The sequence below is a fragment of the Eulemur rufifrons genome, chromosome 21 (assembly GCF_041146395.1).
Source record: "Eulemur rufifrons isolate Redbay chromosome 21, OSU_ERuf_1, whole genome shotgun sequence".
Classification (NCBI taxonomy): Eukaryota; Metazoa; Chordata; class Mammalia; order Primates; family Lemuridae; genus Eulemur; species Eulemur rufifrons.
Window position 1 is genome coordinate 6,533,715 of NC_091003.1, and position 22,534 is coordinate 6,556,248.

General features: G+C 38.2%; 1 protein-coding gene across 4 annotated transcripts in view; it reads left to right on the forward strand.

The window, feature by feature from the left end:
- The window catches only part of ATP2A2 (ATPase sarcoplasmic/endoplasmic reticulum Ca2+ transporting 2), a 57,065-nt gene that overhangs the window by 17,762 nt on the left and 16,769 nt on the right, over window positions 1-22,534 (forward strand). For all 4 annotated transcript variants that reach the window (XR_011236548.1, XM_069497322.1, XM_069497320.1 and 1 more), the window contains 5 exons: window positions 12,468-12,548; window positions 14,611-14,696; window positions 16,315-16,779; window positions 21,018-21,106; window positions 21,940-22,042. Coding sequence is in view for 3 of the 4 variants with exons in the window: in XM_069497322.1 (XP_069353423.1) it covers window positions 12,468-12,548; window positions 14,611-14,696; window positions 16,315-16,779; window positions 21,018-21,106; window positions 21,940-22,042 (824 nt within the window). In the remaining variant the exon portion in view is untranslated. The remainder of the gene's footprint in view (window positions 1-12,467; window positions 12,549-14,610; window positions 14,697-16,314; window positions 16,780-21,017; window positions 21,107-21,939; window positions 22,043-22,534) is intronic.

Sequence of the window (22,534 nt, forward strand, 5' to 3'; positions counted from 1 at the left end):
TAGGATCGCTTAAGCCCAGGAGTTTGAGGTTGCTGTGAGCTAGGCTAACGCCACGGCACTCACTCTAGCCGGGGCAACAAGGCGAGATGCTGTCTCAAAAATTTTTATATTAAAAAAAATAATAATTAAAAAAAAAAAAGACTTTTAGGGTTATACATGTTGAGGTTTTTAAACTTCTATTTTTGTTAGAAATAGTAATATAATTGACCCTGCAATTTGGCCTTTAGCCCAATAATTAAGTTCTGTGACAACTATAGAATTGAACTTCAATTCTAAATTTTTCTTGATCTGAATTTTTTGTCAGTTGAACTCTTAATTGTCTGCATAGTCTGAAAGGATATATGGCATGAATTGTGCTTTTAGACACGGTAACTTTATGTTTTTATTTAAATTATGAAGTTGGGCATGAAAGGGTCTTTCTGATGTTTTGGAAAACTAGAAACTATCATAAACTATTTTGAAGTTGAAAACAAGTACTGACAATATTTTTATACTTACAGAAAGGAATAGACCTTTTTGTGGTCATTGGAATGTAAGGGTCAGGTCCTGATTTTAGGTGATAAAGTTCTTTTTGTCAGCTTTTGGAAGATATTTGGTAGGATAGTTCTGCTGAATTTTCTGAAGGCTACACTGGACTAGGTGGGTTTTTGAGGGAGTGGTGGAAGCAGTTAAGGAAATTAAATTTTAGATGTTGCTGTACCAGCTTATAACCTTTCCAAAGGGAAATGGTGTAAGCATACATGGCAAGTGCGTATGTAAACCTGAAAAGTCTCTAGAACACAAGAGCTAAATAAAATTGATTTGGCAAGTAAGAATATGGTAATGATGACCCACATGTTCACACCCTGAAGCCACAGTAATTTTACATTATCTTAATGCTGGGAAAATACTTCTCTAGAGAGATGGAAATCAAGAGAAGTAAAATTGTGTATAATCTTATGATAAATGAATGGCAGTGTTTTTAAGCTTTCTCTGTTATCTGCTTATATTATGAAAGAGAATCAGGCTATGATAACCATAAAACTTTTAATTTTAGAATCTTAGGGTTTTTAGTATATGCCCCAGGGGGGTTATTTATTGACTTCTCAGGGGCACTGTTTTCAGGATTGTTTAAAACAAACTTCATGTATCTTGGTAACCCAGGGTTGACGAATAGCACAAGGACATAAATATCCTCAGATGACTTCTGTCTTGTAATATACTCTGGAGCGAATAAGTATTTTAAGATTATGTAAGTGATGGAAATGACACAATCTTAACATAAAATTGCATTTGCTTTAGAGCATCTATAAAAAATTGATATTTTTATTTCCTAAAATGAAGACTAAATATTCAACAGTAGTGCCAGCAATTTCAAGATTTATTCAAGAATAAAAAGAGTAAGCCAGATGTGGTGGCTCACGCCTGTAATCTCAGCACTTCGGGAGGCCAAGGCAGGAGTACTGCTTGAGGCCAAGAGTTTGAAACCAGCCTGGGCAACATATTGAGACGCCCATCTCTATGAAAAAAAAAAAAGAGCCAGGCATGGTGGCATATGCCTGTGGTCCCAGCTGCTTAGGAGGCTGAGGCAGGAGGATCACTTGAGCCCAGAAGTTTGAGGTTACAGTGAGCTATGATGACACCATTGCACTTTAGCCTGGGCAGAATGAGACCCTGGGCAGGGGGAGGAAAAGTATAGTTCTTAAACTTGATGGCTATTTAAAGGAAAGAAGATTAACTTTTGATAGTCAACACACAGTAAGGAGATTTCCAACCAATTGAGTAAAACGCTAAGTTGTGAAATAGATGACTCAATTCATGTAAGAAAACCTATATTGGCTGGTCCGAAGGTAGTGAGTTATCTCACTTGATTTTTTGCAGTCAGTTACAGATTGAACTCCTTGTTCTACTACTTCCCCCCTCCTCCCTGCTGCACTTGACTGGTAAAAAAAGAAAAAGAAAACCTAGATTATTTTCCTAATTCTGCATGACACTGGACAAAGTAAATTAACCTCTACAGAATCAGGTAATTGGAGTAGAATTTTTTTTCTTTGTAGAGATGGGGCCTCACTGTGTTGCCCAGGGTGGTCTTGAACCCCTGGCCTCTAGTGATCCTCCCACTTCAGCCCCACACAGTGCCAGGATTAGAGGCATGAGCCACTATGGTTGGCCAGGGTAGACTCTTCTTCAGGAATCTTCTCGCTGTAACAAATGTTTGATTCAGATAGTGTGGCCATGAGTCCATGTGCGTGTCTTTTGCCTTTTAGAAAGCTGCTCAGTGTTCAAAGGCAGGCTGCTCCAACAGCACCAAACATTTAGTCCTTACCTCCTGAGCTCCCTAATACAAATATTAGAGAAGTTAATTCTGTGTTGTAGAGCAGAGGAGTTGGCAAACTGTTTTTGGAAATGTCCAGCTAGTAAATATTTTAGGCTTTGTGGACCACAACAGTCTCTGTAGCAAAATCTTTTTAATAGATAACCCTATTTAAAGTGTAAAAATGGGCCAGGCGTGGTGGCTCATGTCTGTAATCCCAGCACTTTGGGAGACTGTGGCAGGAGTGTCTTTTGAGACCAGCCTGGGCAACAGTGAGACCCTGTCTCTATAAAAAATAAAAATTAGCCAGGTGTGGTGGTTTGTACCTATGGTCCCAGCTACTCAGGATGATTGCTTGAGCCCATGATTGTACCACTGCATTCCAGCCTGGGCAAAAGAGTGAGACTCCATCTCATTAAAAAAAAAAAAAAAAAGTGAAAAGTAAAAATGAGGACTTCTCTTTTTTTGTTGTTTTGAGACGGAATCTTGCTCTGTCACCTGGGCTAGAGTGCCGTGGCATCAGCCTAGCTCACAGCAACCTCAACTCCTGGGCTCAAGCAATCTTCCTTCCTCAGCCTCCCAAGTAGCTGGGACTACAGGCATGCACCACCATGCCCAGCTCATTTTTTGTATTTTTAGTAGAGATGGGGCTTTGCTCTTGCTCAGGCTGGTCTCGAACTCCTGACCACAAGCGATCCTCCTGGCTAGACTTTTTTTTTTTTTTTTTAATGGCCTTAATGATTGGCCAGCAGTTTGTACACTGCTTATTTGTACACTGCTTAGAGCATTGCTTCTCTAACTTCATGTGCACGGGAATTACCTGGGGATTTTGTTAAAAATGTACGTTTTGGTTCTTTAGGTCTAGAATGGGGCCTGATTATTCTGCATTTCTAACAAGCTCCAAGGTGGATCATGCTTTGAGTAGCAAGGCTCTAGAGCAGTTTTTAATCGTTTCCAGATCACGGTCCCTTTGAGAATTAATGAAATCTATGGACTTTCTCTCCAAAGATGCATATTCAAAATCTTGTATACAATTCCAGGAGTTTCATTTACCTTCCTTTCCAGAGTTCTACCCCAAGATTCTAGCTATTTGGTTTTAAAAATTGAAGTATGGTTAAAAAGTATAATTACATAAAATATTGTCTGGGTTAAGCAATTTACATAGTATTGATGTGTAAACAGTTTTTACGTGTTCTTTTTTTTTTTTTTTTTTTTTTGAGACAGAGTCTCACTTTGTTGCCCAGGCTAGAGTGAGTGCCATGGCGTCAGCCTAGCTCACGGCAACCTCAAACTCCTGGGCTCAAGCGATCCTACTGCCTCAGCCTCCCGAGTAGCTGGGACTACAGGCACGCGCCACCATGCCCAGCTAATTTTACCTGTTCTTAAAGTGATAGACATAGATTAGAGAAGTAGAAGGAAAGATGTGTGACCAAATAAGGTGTTCACCATGTTTGTTCTTTTTTGCCTTTTCCCCTTGCGTGTTATTGTTTCACAGAAAGGAGAAGGATAAGAGAATGAGGGCTAATTAGAGATGCAGGTCTGAGACATCTGTCTCTAGATAACAGTAGAAATCATTCTTTTAGTTCCTGTAAATCCTGGAACCTGTATCTCTTTTCAAAACAGATTTGTTTGTTTGTTTCTTTTTGAGATAAGGTCTCACTCTGCCCAGGCTGGGAGTGCAGTGGCTCACTGCAGCTTCGAACTCCTGGCCTCAAGCAATCCTCCTGCCATGGCTTCCCAAAGTTGCTGGGATTAACAGGTGTGAGTCACTGTGCTTGTAAATTCTTAATTTTTAAGCTTATATGTAGGCAGAAGAGCAAAGTAGTCTTAAACAAAAATGAGTGTAGATGTATTAGAAACAGAGTTTTGAGACCTGGTGCCCTTTAGCACTGTCAGGATAGCTAAGGCACAAAGAACTATAAGACATGAGGGACTCTGAGAGGTCTTCCCAACCATCAGACTATGATGGACCTGTTGATCTTGAAGCCTGACTTGATTTTTGATTGGGCTGGCATTTCCTGATTTCCTGTAATCAACTCTTCCCCACCTTCCATGACTCAGTGGTAGTCACAATACAAGTAAGTGTCAACCTTTCTATTCTTGCCACTGAGATTAAGATTTTGGAAAAAGTAGAAGAAACCACATGGCTTGGGATCACCTTTCCTAAGTGTTACAAAAAACTACCAAGATTGACAGCTTTGACTATGAACAACTTTTATGTGGAAGATAATAGGACTTTTGGAAAATAATCAAAGTGCTTGGCATTACCAGTGCTCAGAAAAATACAAGATTGAGAGTATAGGGAAATGGCAGGGATATAAATTTGGTGGGAGTATACATTTGTAGGGAAGTTTTGCTTCTATGAATCTATCATCCAGAAGTAAAAGATTTGCAATGTAAGAGGAAAAATTAGAATCACCTTAGAGAGCCATGAAAATGGGGAATGATTGAGTTCATAGTATGGCTTTAAAATACTGTGCCCCTGAACAAGTAGCTTTCAGTGCCTCATTTTCCTCATCTGTAAACAGGGAATGAAGATATTAGGGCAGCCACTTTTAGAGCTGTGAGAGCCCTTACACAGCGGTACCTGGTATAGAAGCAGTAGTCTCCAAATCTTAGTGGTTATTATTACTGTGCAGCCATTAAAAAAGAATAAAATTGATCTGTATATACTGATGTAAAAGGAGGTCTGATTTTAACGAAGTTTTAATAAGTGTTACTCATAAAGCTCCAAAATACAGATACTGTTTCCTGTGTATTTGTTGAATGAGGGGGAAAGGAATGTGGGTTTCACCTTTTAAAATCATGTTTTACTTTGTAATTAAAAAAAATCTGTATTGGTGGGTATTGTTATGGTCTGAGATGTGACAAATGACCACCTAAAGATCGAATTGAGCCAAATTAGGAGTCTTTATTAGCTGGCCAATGACTACTCTCTGTACCGCCGAAGGTGGCGGCGTAGAGAGCAGCCTTGAGCCTTTGAAGCAGAAAGCTTTTATTGTGGGTGAAAAATTATTGGAGCAGAGCAAGCATGATTACAGGGGCAAAAAGCAGCATTATATTACTCTTATGTCCTGGTGCAACAGGATTTGGGCAGTTTAGGCCTTGGTCATGTAGAACATGGATGTTGTATTTCTACACTTGGGGCACTGTCTTTAGCAAGTAGTTTTACAGAAGTGAGATAGCAGGTTAATGATTTTTTGGCGCGAAATTTACACTGTGACATTACAGAAATAGCTTTGACAATGTTAAAATTTTAGCCTTTAACATTATATGGCCAAAAGTTATAACAGTCAGTAGTCTTGAAGCTTTTGGCCCTTAACAGGTTTGCCAAATATTGTGCCCTCTAACCTTGCTTAGTGCATGGTTGCCTCTACAACATCTAATAAGTGGTTGGTTATATTGCTGCTGCTTATATACCTCTAGTAACTGGAAACTTGCCTGCTTAGGACCAGCTGTGCCATTTTTAGTCAGTTTTATTATAAAATATTCCTTGTGAGCTAAAATATACTTGTCTGTTCTGTATGATAGCTTTTTGCTTTGGAGCCACATAGAAATTGGATTCATCATCATTTTAGAGCTGGATGGGAGCTCATGAGACCTTATTTTAGAGATGAGGAAACTAAAACTGAGAGTTTATAACTTGTCCAAGAGCATGTGGCAGTTTGTAGTAGAATTGGGTGTGTCAAGGGTTAATAAACATTGTGGTGTATCCTAAAATTTTTTTATTTCCTAGTTAGTGTTAGATCTTTCAGTTGATTCAAACCCTTTACCATCTTGGTAATTCTCTTTTGGTGCTCAGATTGAATGCAGTTATGTAAATGGAGTCTGGTTGACATTCTAGACGCATTTTGTCTGCTTTTATAGACTAGAGAAACTTCTTTGGCAGCCTTAATTATAATTACTCTACAAGCTAAAACCCCGGAGTCTTTCTCAAGTGTTCTTCTCCCTTGTGCCCCCTCCCATCTCTCATCCTCTACTAGCATTGATTTTTTTTTGGTTTTAGTCTAAATGTAGAATTTAAGCATCTATCATTAAACCTCAGCTCAATCTTCTTGTGTCCTGATTTTGCATTGTTTCTAGCTTTGTGATATTGTTCAGCTTGATAATTAGAAGTCTGATGCTTGTATATTAAAGGATATACGCATGCCAAGTACTTTATTTATTGACACATTTTATTTGGCACCCACTATGTGCCAGGTACAGTGCTAGGGGCTAGGAAATCAGTGGTGACAGAGTGACTTTGCCTTCCTGGAGCTTTTGGTCTAGTGGCAGAGACTCTATCAAGTGTGAGTAAGGCCAGGCGCTGTGGCTCACACCTGTAATCCTAGCACTCTGGGAGGCCGAGGCAGGAGGATTGCTTGAGCTCAGGAGTTCAAGACCAGCCTGAGCAAAAGTGAGACCCTGGCTCTACAAAAAAAAAAAAAAAAAAAAAAAAAAGTGTGAATATAAGGAAAGGACAAGATGCTCTGTGGGCACGTTGTAAGGAATACAGCCTAATCTGGGAGCTGAAGAAAGGCCTGGCTGTTTGTGGGAAAAGCGAGGGTATGTGAAGGCCCAGAAAGAAAAAACAATGTGTGCAAAGCTCAGAGGGAGATGAGAGTGGCAAGAGGCCAGTACCTAGTGGTGGTTGGGTCAAGGAAGGTTGTTGGTGGGATGCCAAACCTTAAGTCAAGTAGGAAGAAGCTTTTGAAAGATTTTCTTAAACAAGACAATGATATCACATTTGCATTTTTAAAAGATCATACTCCTCAAAATGTAGTAGTATGCTATGGCACTCTATAGTGTCCTTCCTTGCTCACCCTGAGACCTGGAAATAGTTTTAAGTAGGCAGGTAGCACTTCTCAAGTGAAGAGTTCATTCATTCTCCTAGAGTACAAAATTTATGACTCAAATTGGAAACAGTGAAAACGTTTGAGTCACAATTACTTGTTTAAGTAATTTGAGATAATTAATTCTATTATGGCTTACTTTTCCTAGGAGCCATTTAAATTCAAAAAGAATAGTGGTATTTAGGAGGCAATTTTTTTTTTCGGTTTTTTTTTTTTTTTTTTCTTTTTTCCCAAGGCTATTCCATTCAGAGCAATTTCTGATCTTACATAGTTTTGTCTTAGAAAAGATTTGAATAACTCTCTGGTGGCCTTTGCCACAATAAATTAGATTTTAAAAGTTTATACATACAAGTGAGATTAATAAAAAGGATTTTCTTGAATAATGCTGATTTTAACCACCGGTATTTTTTTTTTTTTAATTATTATTATTTTTTTTATTCATGATAAATTATTAAGTGAACAGTGCAAGTTAAAAACAATAGTTTCATATTTTTTCCCCACCCCCCCTTTCCCGAGTCAGCACCTTCAAGTGTTACCACTCCCCAAACCACCGGTATTTATATTTGACATACATGGTGCAAATAATGTTTAAGTATCATGGCTCATAAATACTCCCTATAAAGAAAGCTTACATTTCTAAAGTGTGGCAAAGTGATAATTTCTTTTAACTGTCTGTTGCACTCATGGTGAAGTATACTCTGAGGATTTTGTTCAGAGTGGAAATCTTCATTGTGATAGCAAATTAAAGGGCTATATGGACTTAGGGAGCCAAGAGCTGAATTTGAAAAGTGTCAGATATTAAACAAATGGAAGGTAGTTTAACAGAGTTTATTCTTTTATAATACCTGCCTCAACCCAAAGACTCAGAGGGAAAAAAAATTGTAAGAAAAGATTGCAGAGCATCCCCTTGGCAAGCGTAAGAATTTTCCACTACCACTTGCCCTAAGGGCACTGACATGCCTCATCAGGGAAATATCACTGGATGTGATCATCGGAACAACACTGCCTGCTCCTCTCGCACAAAACCCTCTGTCTGGAATTCACAGAAGCCTGTGGACAAAGGGAAATTGTTATGTCTTTGTTTGAAAAGTATTTGGTGGATCTTTACTTTCATTGGATCTTAACTCCTTAAGAGAACCTGTTTCCTAATAGTGTCAATCCTAAATTGACTTGGTTACAGACAAAAAGAATGAAGCCAAGTCACACAGCAGGTTAAACAAACTTTTTCATTGCTTCTGTTTCCTTAGGTAAGACTCCTTTTACTTCCTGGCCTGAGTTCCTGTGTGTAAAATGAAGGGATAATGGGTTGGTCAAGATAATGTGAAAGGCCTTCTAGCTATAAAACCAGTTTGGATTTATGCTTGTTTAGTATCTTTATGTGAAGAGATCCGTTATGGAAACGAGTTAAACTCACAGTTTTAAGGTAGCAGCACATTTCCCAAGTGTTGGGAGGCTTAGGGGCTTGTTAGCTCAGAGCTAGGGTACCTGGTACATGAGAAACAGCACAGTGTAAAGGCTGCTCTAAACAAACTTTTCACAAGATCTGTGACTCTAGTTGTTTTTTACCCGTTGCATTAACTTTTTTGGTGTATTTGGAAAAATGTTTTTTTTCCCATAGATCAGTTTATTTAGAATTACAAATATTAAGAATAAAAGATTTATGCATTTCTTAATTAACATAACAGTTTAGCTAAATATAAACTCTGCACTAAAGTTTTGCAGTGGCACAATACCAACAAAGAATACAGAAGCATTTTTAAAGTATACAAAAATTTCAGATGGAAAATAATCTTGAGTTTTATTATACATTAACATATAAAAAGTCTCATTTTATGAGACATCTAAAAGAATCAAAACCACCTCTACAGCTATATCTTAAACTCCAAATCTGAAAACAATTTATTATATTTTGACTTTATAATATTCTATATTAAAACAAAGCAAATTCCAAATGCACACTTTTTACAAGATTAATATTTTAGGCAGGGTTTGGAAAAATGTTTTTAAAATATGGATTCCTAGACCCCACTCCAAATGCATCAAACCGTACTCTCAGAAAGTGGGTCCTGAAAACCTATACAAGGCTCTCAGATCAACTCTTCTGGTAATTCCTATGTATTTAATTACCTCCCAATTAGAATGGAAATTGTGAGATGAAAGAAGAGTTAAGAGTTTGAGGCCAGTTTTTAGGGGCTTCCCAAACCATTTATTCCTCTAGCATTTGACATTTGAGGTGTTCCTCAATATTTGGCCAACAATTAAGTGTTTTTGTACAGCTCAGAGATACCCTTCATATATTTCAGCAGACTTTTAGGGAAAGAGTCCCTGTTGGTTTCTTTATAATGCCAGTATAAATACAACTTTTCACGCAGCATATATATAGCATTGGTCCTACCTTACACTAATATAGGTTGAGTATCCCTAATCTGAAATGCTCCAAAATCAGAAACTTTTTGAACGCCAACATGACATTTAAAAGAAATGCTCACTGGAGCATTCCAGATTTTGGGTTTTTGGATTACGTGTGCTCAACTGGTAAGAAGATAGAGCACATATTCTAAAATCCCACACATTTCTGGCTCCAGGCATTGTGGATGAGGGATGCTCACTCAACCTATAATTCCTGTGTTACCTGGGAAATTTAACCTTAGTATTTATTGCCTCAAAAGTACATTTTCTGTTCATTTTAGATCCTCTGAGCTTCCACTGAAACACAGCAGAATAAATGCCCAGACATTGCCTTTGCATCTTCTTACAGGTTGTCCTCAATTTGAATATGAGATTTGTTGACCTTTTAAAACAGTCATGTGAAAGTATGAGCTAAGGTTTATATGTGAAATTGTTTAAGTAGAATTACCGTGTATGTTCAGCACTTGCAGTGCAGAGATACGATTGAGGGACCTCTGTGCCACATTGGGCAGAACTCTTATCTTCTACTCCCATACAGTCATGACATAAATCGCCTCAGACATCAAAGGAACATTTGCAAGTAAATTTTCTATTTAGGATCATAACACTCAGCATTGAACTGTGCTCTTTTCAGAATGTTTAAGAGCATGTGAGATCAGGTTAATTATGATAAGCAGAAATAATAATACAGTATAGGGCATTTAAGCTATTGAAGACCACTAAAGTTTAGAATATGGTTGCTTTGTCTTAATCATCTGTTAGATGTCTTCTTTCAGTGTATTATGAGCAGAGATATTCAAGTGAAAGGTTCTATTTTGTTCAGTCAGAATATTGCTGTTCATTGCATAAGCATTTCCAGCAGGAATTTCGCCTTAACTTAAATGTCCCTGCAGTCAAATGCAGGGATGATCATTGCCTCTTGAGATTACATATTGACAGACTCTTTCTGTGCTGCCTCATGACCACATTGCCTACTTATGCTATAGGGTTGTTTCATGTACTAGAGTTAAAAAAGCAAAACCATATTCTCCCTGAATTTAAAAGCTCTGAAGTGCAGAAAAATCAGAACTAAATTGAAAGTGGAACAAGTTTAATGTTTCCTTCTTGGATGGGATGGCTAGTGGAGACTGGGTCTTGCTGTGTTGCCCAGGCTGGTCTCAAACTCCTGGCCTCAAGTGATCCTCTGCCTTGGCCTCCCAAAGTGCTGAAATCACAGGTGTCAGCTACCTCGTCCAACTGCCATTTCATATGTAACTGGTTACAATTCAGTGTGTAGAGGAAAATGAAGATTGGCTTAAAAATACTGTCTGCAGTTACAGGGACAATTTACTTATTCTAATTTTTAGCTACCCCTGCCTAATAGTTCCAAAACCACCTTAATTACCTTTCAGGAAATAATGCAAAGCTGTTTACACTTACTTTAATGTCCAGCTGCTATCATGTGGATGTATACTCATTCAGCAATATTTGAAACCAACAATGGTCTGGGCACTGTTCTCCAAGGTACATGTGAAACATTGGCTTTACCTGTTATTAGGTCTATGTTGTGGCATTTTCCTTTATACACCTCAAGGAAAGGGGCTGAGATGTGGACCCTTTAAGGGCTAGTAAAGGAACTCATTGGCCCAGGAAAGAAGGCTCAGTTGACTTAAAGATTGTCTTCAGGTTATGGAAGAGGTTTATTCATTTATGTGATAATTCAAATTTTAAAAGGTACCAAAGGGTATAAAGTGAAAAGTCTCCCTCCACCCATGCCCCACCTAGCCAGTGTTACCATTTGTTAACCTTCCTTGGAGGTATTTTATTATAGCTTTAGTAGCCCCGTATAAGTGATATTTCACATCTTGCTTTTCCCCTGACTTAATATGCAGTGTATCCTAAGAAATTTTCACTTCAGTATGAAGAGTTGTCTCATCTTTCTGCTGTTAACAAAAAACTATGCTGTGAATACATGTTGTATGAACCTATCTATAGAATAAATTCCTACTAGTGGAATCTGAGGGGTAAAAAGATTATGCCTTGCAGTTTTGATATATTGCTAATTTGCCTGTTAGTTTACAACTGTTGTTACTTTCATATGTACACAGCAGCACGTACAGGAGAAGTAGACACAAAGTCTGGAAGTATAGGTAAACTATTAAATGGGCTGTTAATATTCCATGATATAGCATAGGTAGTGATGTTACATTAAATCGCTGCACATGTACCTGATGAGTTGCCTCCAGTGATGTGTACCTCTGATTTTTTTTTTGTTTTGAGACAGAGTCTCACTCTGTTGCCTTGGCTAGAGTGCAGTGGTGTCGTCATGGATCACTGCAACCTCACATTCCTGGGCTTGAGTGATCCTCCTGCCTTAGCCTCTCGAGTAGCTGGGACTATAGGCACATACCACCATGCCTGCCTGATTTTTCTGTTTTTGGTAGAGACAGGGTCTCGCTCTTGCTTAAGCTGGTCTTGAACTCCTGACCTCAAGCAATTCTCCTGCCTCAGCCTCCAGGGTAGCTGCGGTTACAGGTGTGCACACCACACCCAGCTAATTTTTAAAAAATTTTTTGTAGAGACAGGGTCTTGCTGTGTTCCCCAAGCTGGTCTGGAACACCTGGGCTGAAGCAATCCTCCCACTTTAGCCTTCCAGAGTGCTGGGATTGCAGGTGCATCCCATCGTGCGAGGCTCAAACTCTTTAGAATAATGTGTACTTAGGTTTTCCTAAACATCATTGTCTTCCTCCTATGTAATTCAAATCTTGGTATCCATCCAAAGTTTTTCTGACCCTGAGATAGGTGGATCACCTTGCTTGTTTTAGCAGAATTTGATATATTGGTGCTATATACAAATTACTTACTTTCTTTAAAAATTGTGTTTGATTTGCAGACAAATTCATCTGTAGGTTGCAAAAGTTGCTTATATTAGTTGCCTTTTTTCTCCCAATTAGTTGGTGACAAAGTTCCTGCTGATATAAGATTAACTTCCATCAAATCTACAACTCTAAGAGTTGACCAGTCGATTCTCACAGGTAAATACTATATATTGGAAGGTCGTTGAATTTGTGAAGCCCCCCTCATATCCCATGCTAAAAGTTGACTCTTGCTCCGCTGACCCTTTACAGTATCATACCAGCTTAATCCTAAGATTCTTACTTCTTAGTGCTTTATCAGTAAGGTTTTTTTTGCCAATGTGGGCTTTAAAGCCATGACTTAAAAACAAACTTGGCTTTTATCTCATAAGGCCCCTATTTATCTTTTTAATTTTAAGAAAACATTATGGTTTTTATTTTAAAATAAAATCATTATGTTTTTATATTTTTTAAAAAGGTTACAAATTCCTTCATTAGCAGAGGTAATAATCTTAAGGTTGAAGTCTTGTCTTTCTGTTTTGTGGAAAGTGAATTACTTATTCAGTGTTTTTTTTTTCCAGGCAGAAAAATAGATTCCAGTGCTGTAATTTTTTTCATTGGAGGAATGTTAATCTTGCAGCTATTGTACTTTACAATATTCAAATGTACAATTAACAAAGTTAATTCCCCTAAGAAATGAATGTTTTGCTACCTGGAGCTTGTGCACACTTAGATTTTGAATTGTTTGAAACATTTTCCCGTTTTTGTGTGATAAAGGCACAGTCTAGGGTGGAGGGTTCATAGTAACTGGAAGTAAGGTTGTCAGAAGATTAACAACAAATACAATGCTAACCTAAATTAAATAGTGAGTAAATGTAAAACCTAAAGGTTTTATCTGATTATCAGTTTTGAAAAGCAACTAATGTCATGGAGATAGTGATCTGAGTAACCTGGGCTCTATACTTCTGAATTGTTTCTTTGTGAATAGCTTTATCTGTTAAAACTCCCATTAGCAACAACAAGCTGAAAACCAATTAAGCCATAAAATGTTGGGGAAGTGATGGCGTTGTATGTATGAAATTCTTAATGGTGTGCCTACAAAAATAAGTTCTATTTTAAAATTTTATGAGCTTCTTGAATGTCCACATCTTTTTAAAATTAATCATACTGTAGTTTTAGGCTAAATTGAAGAACCAAGTTTTTGGGTCAAATACTGAGAGTGAAGTTTGCTACCTAAATTAACAATTGCAGACATAGTTCACTTTGCAGATTGACCCTGATAATATAGCTCTTCGGTGACATTAAAGTTGAAACTAAATTCAACAAGATGTTTTAAAAGTTCTGAAAAGTAGTTCTTTATGCCATGTGATCCTTTTAGTACAATTACTAATTGCTTATTTAAAATTTTGCTTCATTGAAGCAGAGTGGTCTGATTAATGCATGCAGACATTTCTGACACAGTGCTTTTTTGTTTCTAGTCTTTGGCATTATTGAACAAAACAGGTTTCCTGGTGGATCATCCTCATAAGTACACTACAGATATATGTAAATATATATTCATAGTATCAGAGTGTAAAATGATAGCAGAAAATAAATTAATTTGAATAGTTACTCCAGAAAATATAATTTTTTTTTTTTTTTTTTTTTGAGACAGAATCTCACTCTGTTGCCCGGGCTAGAGTGAGTGCCGTGGCGTCAGTCTAGCTCACAGCAACCTCAAACTCCTGGGCTTAAGCGATCCTACTGCCTCAGCCTCCCGAGTAGCTGGGACTACAGACATGCGCCACCATGCCCGGCTAATTTTTTGTATATATATATTTTAGTTGTCCATATAATTTCTTTCTATTTTTAGTAGAGACGGGGTCTCACTCTTGCTCAGGCTGGTCTCAAACTCCTGACTTTGAGCGATCCACCCGCCTCGGCCTCCCAGAGTGCTAGGATTACAGGCGTGAGCCACCGCGCCCGGCCTCAGAAAATATAATTGAGTAGAATTTCACTTGAAAATTTTAGTTTATTTTGAAATTGATTGATTTTTAATCCTAGCATTCTTTGTACTTAATTTCCATTACTAAATTTTCCTAGTTTACCTCTTTTGAGGAAACTAGGTAATTTGGCCTGTTGTCCATTTTCCTATACTGAAAATACCCTGAGAGTGGTAATAGGTTGGCACAGATGGGAATTCTAGGTTCTAGGTGAGAATCACACAGATCTAACCATTTCTTCTGTCTCACAACCTGCTTAGGTGAATCTGTCTCTGTCATCAAGCACACTGACCCTGTCCCTGACCCACGGGCTGTTAACCAAGATAAGAAGAACATGCTCTTTTCTGTAAGTACTTTATCAAACTTGTTTTATTATCTTTTTTCAAGAGACACGTTTGCACTATGCCAGGCTGGCCTCAAACTCTTGGGCTCAAGTGATATTCCTCCCTTAGCCTCCCAAGTAGCTGGGATTATTATATGCACGTGCCACCGTGCCTAGCTCAAATGTATTTTTATTTGGATGCATTCCCACAGTTTTAACAGTCCCCAGATAGTATGTTTTTCATTGCCTACCTTCAGTGGGCAGACTTTAGAAAGTATTGGCTGTTATTGCAAAGAATAATTCATACTCTTCATGGTCGGTCTGTCAAAAAACATAAATAGCATGTAATGGTGTAATACGTGACTTAGATACCTTTGTTGTTGGTTTTTTTTTTTTTTTCCCCCCCCTGAGACAGAGTCTCACTCTGTTGCCCGGGCTAGAGTGCTGTGGCGTGAGCCTGGCTCACAGCAACCTCAAACTCCTGGGTTCAAGCAATTCTTCTGCCTCAGCCTCCCGAGTAGCTGGGACTACAGGCATGTGCCACCATGCCTGGCTAATTTTTTCTATATATATTTTAGTTGGCCAGATAATTTCTTTCTATTTTTAGTAGAGATGGGGTCTCGCTCTTGCTCAGGCTGGTCTCCTGACCTTGAGCGATCCACCCACCTCGGCCTCCCAGAGTGCTAGGATTACAGGCATGAGTCACCGTGCCCGGCCGATGTCTTTGTTTTTGAGGGTTAAAAAAAGTGATAAGGTCAAACATCTTTAAACTCTATAAACATAGTTGAAAAGTAGATTTGTTTAGAAAAGCCTTAGCCTATAAAGGATGATGTGGATATGTAGTTCACAATAAAAAGGTATGTGTTTAGAGAGAGCAAGCAAATGTGGCAAAACATTAATAATAGTGAGTCTAGGTGAAAAGTATATGGATGTTTATTGTACTGTTTCACTTTTTCTGTTGATTTGAAAAATTTTTTGAAGAATGGAGTAAATGCATGGATTTTGGTTGTTTGGAATCTAGGATGATTTTCAAGTTGTGGGCTTTTGTGGGTTGGTATGAGAGCCTAAATACCTATAGTAAGTAAATAGAGGTATAGTAAAAATAATGAAGCCATATACTTTCAACATAAGGAATTAAAGTGGGGTGGGAAGAGAGCACTCAAACTTGATTTCATTGATTTTGAATGCTGGTGCTTGAGTAGAGGTGCTCAAAATAGCCCATGGGGCTGGTCACCCTTCTTATAGCTGACAAAAGTAGGGAGGGCTGAGCTTTTGGAGCTAGAGGTAGAGAGTGCTTAGGGTTGAGGCTGTATGGAGTTTGAAAGATTGGGAATGCAGCTGGTCTGTGAGCCAGTCTCAGTGTTGTGAATAGAGACCCAGGTGAGTCAGCATAAAGCTGCTCTGGGTTAAGTAGGTACTCCATGGAATCAAAACTGGGGAGAGATGTACCACACTGCCTGCATGAGGTATTGCTTGTTGTCACCATTGTATGGCTGGTTGCCCGAACAGTAAGTAGCTACTGGAAGGGTCTAGTAGGATGTATGTGGTGAGAGATCTGGGTGCCCTGGTAAAAACCCAGTATCAGTATTTAAGTATGGATGTGCTGTTAATCTTGTGACCAATTGTCTACTTTCTGTCCTAGGGTACAAACATTGCTGCTGGGAAAGCTATGGGAGTGGTAGTGGCAACTGGAGTTAACACTGAAATTGGCAAGATCCGGGATGAAATGGTGGCCACAGAACAGGAGAGAACACCTCTTCAGCAGAAACTAGATGAGTTTGGGGAACAGCTTTCCAAAGTCATATCCCTTATTTGCATTGCTGTCTGGATCATAAACATTGGGCACTTCAATGACCCAGTTCACGGAGGCTCCTGGATCAGAGGTGCTATTTACTACTTTAAAATTGCAGTGGCCTTGGCTGTAGCAGCCATTCCTGAAGGTCTGCCCGCTGTTATCACCACCTGCCTGGCTCTTGGAACTCGCAGAATGGCAAAGAAGAATGCCATCGTTCGAAGCCTCCCTTCTGTGGAAACCCTCGGTTGTACTTCTGTTATCTGCTCAGACAAGACTGGTACACTTACAACAAACCAGATGTCAGTCTGCAGGGTAAGAGGGAGAATCTTTCCTGTGGTTGTTCTTTGTTTATCCAACCAGTATACCTTCATGCCTTGAAAACCTTTGATTTGCAAATATGATACCCTTCTGTGGGTTGTGTCGATAGCCTGAGCTCAATTTCTAGGATTTCAGAGAAATTAATCATTTAAGTTCTGAAAACTATTTCATGAAATGTAGGATATCTACACAGCTGATCTACTTGTGTTAGGGAGCAAGCTGGAGGCATTCTGTACATGTGTCATGGACTGTGCTTCCTTTTCTACCTCCCTGATCCTGTGTCTCAAGGTGTATGTGTGTTAACAGTTAATTTCTAGAGGAAGCTGCTAGTTAACCTCCCTACCTGACATCCTAATTGGTGTTTCTATAACATGTTGAATGGAGCATGCTTTCTTCCTGAAAAGTAAATACAGTTGTCACTCAGTATCAGTGAGGGGTTGGTTCCAGGACCTCCCTCAGACACCCAAATCTGCAAATGCTCAAGTCCCTAATATAAAAAGCAATGTGACCTGTGTGTATCCTCTCATATACTTCAAATCATCTCTAGATTACTTATAATATCTCATATGGTATAAATACTATGTAAATAGTTATATTACTATATTGTTTAGGGAATAATAACAACAAGGAAAAAGTCTGTACAGACACAGTTTTTTCCATCCACAATTTGGTTGACTCCACAGATACAGAAGGCCAACTGTAATTGTTTTTAATATGCTTCATTCTGTGTGTTCATCCTTCCTGTTATTGTTTGACCACCATTTAGTAAAATAAAAAACTTTTAAACCTAACTTTAGAATAATAAGAACTGAAGAAACAAGAACGATCCAACTGAATTAAGTTCTTCTTGTGTAAATCAGTTTCCCTAGGTTGTACTTAAACAACTTGGTACAAGTCTCAAAATACTTTTCCATAAGGCACACATGACTCATTGCAAATATAGAATGACTAGATTGTATTCAGCTCATTTATCGAGGGAATCTATAAAACTGGTTATAAGAACATTTGAGGAAGTGTTGAATATTAGGATTGGATTGCTGAATTAGTTTACAAAACTGGTTATTTGGGAAATAAAATTATTCTGCAGGACATAAATCAACTTCACATAAAATGAGCCCTTATTAATACATAGCACAATGTTATGTTTTTCTAGAGTGGGCCTGTCAAGTAATACTTCTGTATGACACTGAAAGGATACAGTCAGCCCTCCTGGCCTTTATTGCCAGGTTTTAGATAATTTTTTTTAGCATTGGAAATTGTTTTTGTTTTAATCAGTTAAACCCTATGAATCTTTCTTTATCTTGCCAATTTTAAGTTCATGATGATTTATGGATACAGACTCCATTCTCTCCAAACTACTAATGAAGTCCAAACCCATAGTTAGATTTGATGGACAGGTGTTTAAGACAAATTGGGGTGTTCCACCTCTCAAGTGGTAAGCTTCTAGGTTTGTCTCAGGTTTCTCCAGGGGATGGAGTATTTGACTTGACTTACCTAAGTTCTCACTCCTTGGAACCAAAAGGTTGGATGAATTGGCTAAAAGCTAGTTTTGTCATACTGGTTGTTTAAGGAAGAGAGAGGGAATTTGACGTTTATTTAGTTTCCTGCTAGTAAATTATTTAAACTTAGCCTGAAAGCTTTAATTCTTCAGAATAGTCGTTATGTCCATCAAAGTAAGCAGTGGCAGTATGTGAAATTGTAATATTTTTTAAAATTTTCATTTCCTAGTTCATTATAAAATTTTTTTTTGTTCTTGTATTCTTTTATTCTCCTTTGAATGACTTGATTTAAAGTATTTTCTCATAGTGAAGAAAAGGCCTGCCTAGGCATTCCAAGTGTTTCACCTCACAATAGAAAGCTGATGCTAATTGGTATTCCACAGGAGGCTTCCTGCAGTGGTATTGCGTAACTGCCCTTGACAGGAAGATTTTCATCCCGCAGATCCTAAATGGTTGACTTGCTCACTATCTAAAATGCCCAAGCACATTTAGATTTAGCCAATGTGGATTAAAATTCTCAATGTCTTTTAGAATATTTTAGACTTTGGTATATACCCAAAGAATTTTACATTTATAAATATAGTATCAATAAAGAAATAGCATGGTATGTAATAATGATACCAGCTTGCTTTGATATTGCTTAGTGCAGTTAATTTTTTTCCCATGTGACTTTAAATCATATGGCAGTCCTGCTCAAGAAGTTAGAAAACTGAGACTCTGAGAAGTGACATGTTTGAGGGTCACACAGCTTTTCGTAAAAGGTAAGGTAGGAAAGATTGGTAGTTAAACCTGGTCCTCTCTCTTTCATTTTTTGACAACTTTGATTTTTTTTAGGTATTGTATCTGTTGGGAAGAAATTGTAGGAGTTGGGGTCTTGCTGTTGGTCACAAATCTTGTCCTCATTTGACAAACAGTATTTGAACTAGAATCTTTTGTCAGGAGTCGTCACTGTTTTTAGTTTATTTTTTTTAAAACCGTCTTATAATGTCTCACTCATAGCTTTTTAGTTCTGTTCCAAAGTTGATTTAGTTCTGAGTATGCTTTTAAATTTAAAAGTATTTTCTATATAACAAGCAAATACTGTGAGACAAAAGAGGTTATTTTAAAATAAAGATTTTCTTACTGAATGTGAGCCGAATTGCTGAGATGGTGTTTTTAGATTTTTAAAATTGCTCCTTGGAGAAATGGTTTGATCATATTAATTGCTCATATTTCAGAGAGATTTTGGCATTCAAAAGTATAATTGAGATCACTTTTCATTTTTTTGTTTTGAGTGTTTTTCTTTTTTTTTTGAGACAGAGTGTCGCTTTGTTGCCCAGGCTAGAGTGAGTGCCGTGGCGTCAGCCTAGCTCACAGCAACCTCAAACGCCTGGGCTTAAGCAATCCTACTGCCTCAGCCTCCCGAGTAGCTGGGACTACAGGCATGCGCCACCATGCCCGGCTAATTTTTTTTTTCTATATATATTTTAGTTGGCCAGATAATTTCTTTCTATTTTTAGTAGAGACGAGGTCTCGCTCATTGCTCAGGCTGGTCTCGAACTCCTGACCTTGAGCGATCCACCCGCCTCGGCCTCCCAGAGTGCTAGGATTACAGGCGTGAGCCACCGCGCCCGGCTCTTTTTTTTTTTTAATGAGAAGTTTTACACGTTTCTATCTGCAATTATAACTATAAGTTTAAATCTTACTCTTCCAAACTGGACTTCTGAATTATAATTTGTGAAAGCAAACCAAAGAGGGGGAAAAACATCTTTAAGAAAGTTAGCTCATGTCATTTTATTCTTCTATAAAATTAGAAGTTCTTTCCTAAGCATGCTTCTATCTGTATTGTCTAGGGAACATCAGTTCATTCAGCTCTGCAAGCTCCTTACTGTATACATGTAGTTATACAGCTTCATAGAGAATGAGCTATTGCCACAAAAATAAGTGGGAAGGATCAGAGAAGCAGTTTGTCTCATTTTACTCAGGGAATGTTTATGCAACTCTAAAATGTGAGTTTATTCTTCCCAAGCTTTTATGCTTAGCTCTAAGGACTTCCTAACATCCCTTCCTCAGCCATCCATTTGAAATTCGTAATTCTGATCATTCTATAGAGTAACCTGTCTTTGGAATTGATCTTTTGCTGACCCAACATCCTTAATACTTGGGTTTTGAGCAGGTTGTCATCTGTGTCTTTGGTGCCACTGCTCATTATTGATTCAGCAGTATGACAGCTAGTCAAAATAAAGGATAATACTTTGGATCCTGAACCTCAGTGAGTTTTATTAAAGTAGTTTTCTTGAGTTCTTCCTCTGCTCAACTACCCCTCGGTGGGAAAGTTCAGGCTGAACATTGTGAGGCACTGCCTCTAAATAGGACGATCAGTACATTTACCGCAGGGGTTTTGCGCTCAGTAGTTCAGAGGCCCTTGGGTAGACTATGGACTGACAAAAGCTGTGGAGTCTTATTGTAACAGATAAGAATCAAGGCCCTGAAGTTGCCACAAAGACTAACAGCAGGAGGACATGCCTAGTTCATGCCTCAAGAGCACTAGGGAGTTAGTGCAGTGGTATCTGAAACCTGTAGAGCAGAAAGCAATTAAGTCCTAATTGCCAGAAAAGCTTCAGATCAAAAAATGCAAATTGTTTTTATTTAAAGATGGTGAGAAAGTATTTTCATTAAAATATATTTTAAATATCAAAAAGTGTTTTCTAAATACTATTATTTTGCCTAAATATTATGCATTTTCCCCTATAGATGTTCATTCTGGACAGAGTTGAAGGTGATACTTGTTCCCTTAATGAGTTTACCATAACTGGATCAACATATGCACCTATTGGAGAAGTGTGAGTAACCCTCCTTATTTAAGGATCCAATGTGGCAGTTTAGTATTTGTATAGATTTGCAGTTTATCTTTAAAGTGTAGATAGTTTTCTGAATGTGGCTCAAGTCAATACTTTCTATAGTAGTCCATTTTTTTTTTCTTTTAAACAAAAACTTCGAAAGAGAAAGGTTATAAGCCAATCATCTATTAGTTCTCTCTTAGAGCCCAGGTTTCCAAGGGTTTCTGTTTGTTCTTTACTGATACCAGTGGTGGAGGAATTTCAGTGAGTAAGAATTTCTGATCTTTTACTGATTAATTCCTCAGAGAAATGCATTTTCTGTTTTATTTTTGTCTCATACTAGCTCTAGCATCAGATTTTGAGTAACCGTCACACAAATTGTTTTTTTTTTTTTTTTTTGAGACTGTTTTGCTCTGTTGCCCTGGCTAGAGTGCCATGGCGTCAGCCTAGCTCACAGCAACCTCAAACTCCTGGGCTCAAGCAATCCACCTACCTCAGCCTCCCGAGTAGCTGGGACTACAGGCATGTGCCACCATGCCCGGCTAATTTTTTCTATGTATATATTTTTAGTTGTCCATATAATTTCTTTCTATTTTAGTAGAGACGAGGTCTTGCTCTTGTTCAGGCTGGTCTCGAACTCCTGACCTCGAGCGATCCTCCCGCCTCAGCCTCCCAGAGTGCTAGGATTACAGGCGTGAGCCACCGCGCCCGACCTACACAAATTCTTTTGAACACTTTCCAGTCTATTGGCCCCCGTATTCCATTTTCATTATTAAATAGGAAAAAACCAAAGAGATGACTACACTTTGCTCTAAGAATGTTTTCTATTTTGACAGGCATAAAGATGATAAGCCAGTAAACTGTCACCAGTATGATGGTCTTGTAGAATTAGCAACAATTTGTGCTCTTTGTAATGACTCTGCCTTGGATTACAATGAGGTAAGGCTCTTCTTAAATGAGAATAAATGGCTGTTCCTAGTCCAGGGGTGGAGTAGTAGGTGGAATGAAAATCCAGCCTTCTTCCTCCCTTGTGAAAGTTAAGGGTTCCTGATTTTTATTTTCCCTTTCTATTCAAGAGCCTGTATCAGGTCAGCATGACCTAGCCAAAGAAAGCTGAGAGCCTTTCATACGTCATCTGTGACTGAGCATTGTAGTTACATGACTAAGAGTTGCAGTGTATGTGATGTTGTTGCCTGTTACAGCATGAGTGGCTACTCTAAATGAACAAAACCCAGGATAGAAAATGTTTACCTGAAAGTGTAGGGGATTAATCTTGTTTAAGATGGAATAGCATTATATCCTCGAGGACAAGTTATGGCTTAGAGGGTTGTTTTGATGGTGATGACGATAAAATGATAACATAAAACTTAACCAACAGAAAACCTTTTTTCCCCCCTTCTTTATAATTAATGAGGTAAATTACTTGGTTTC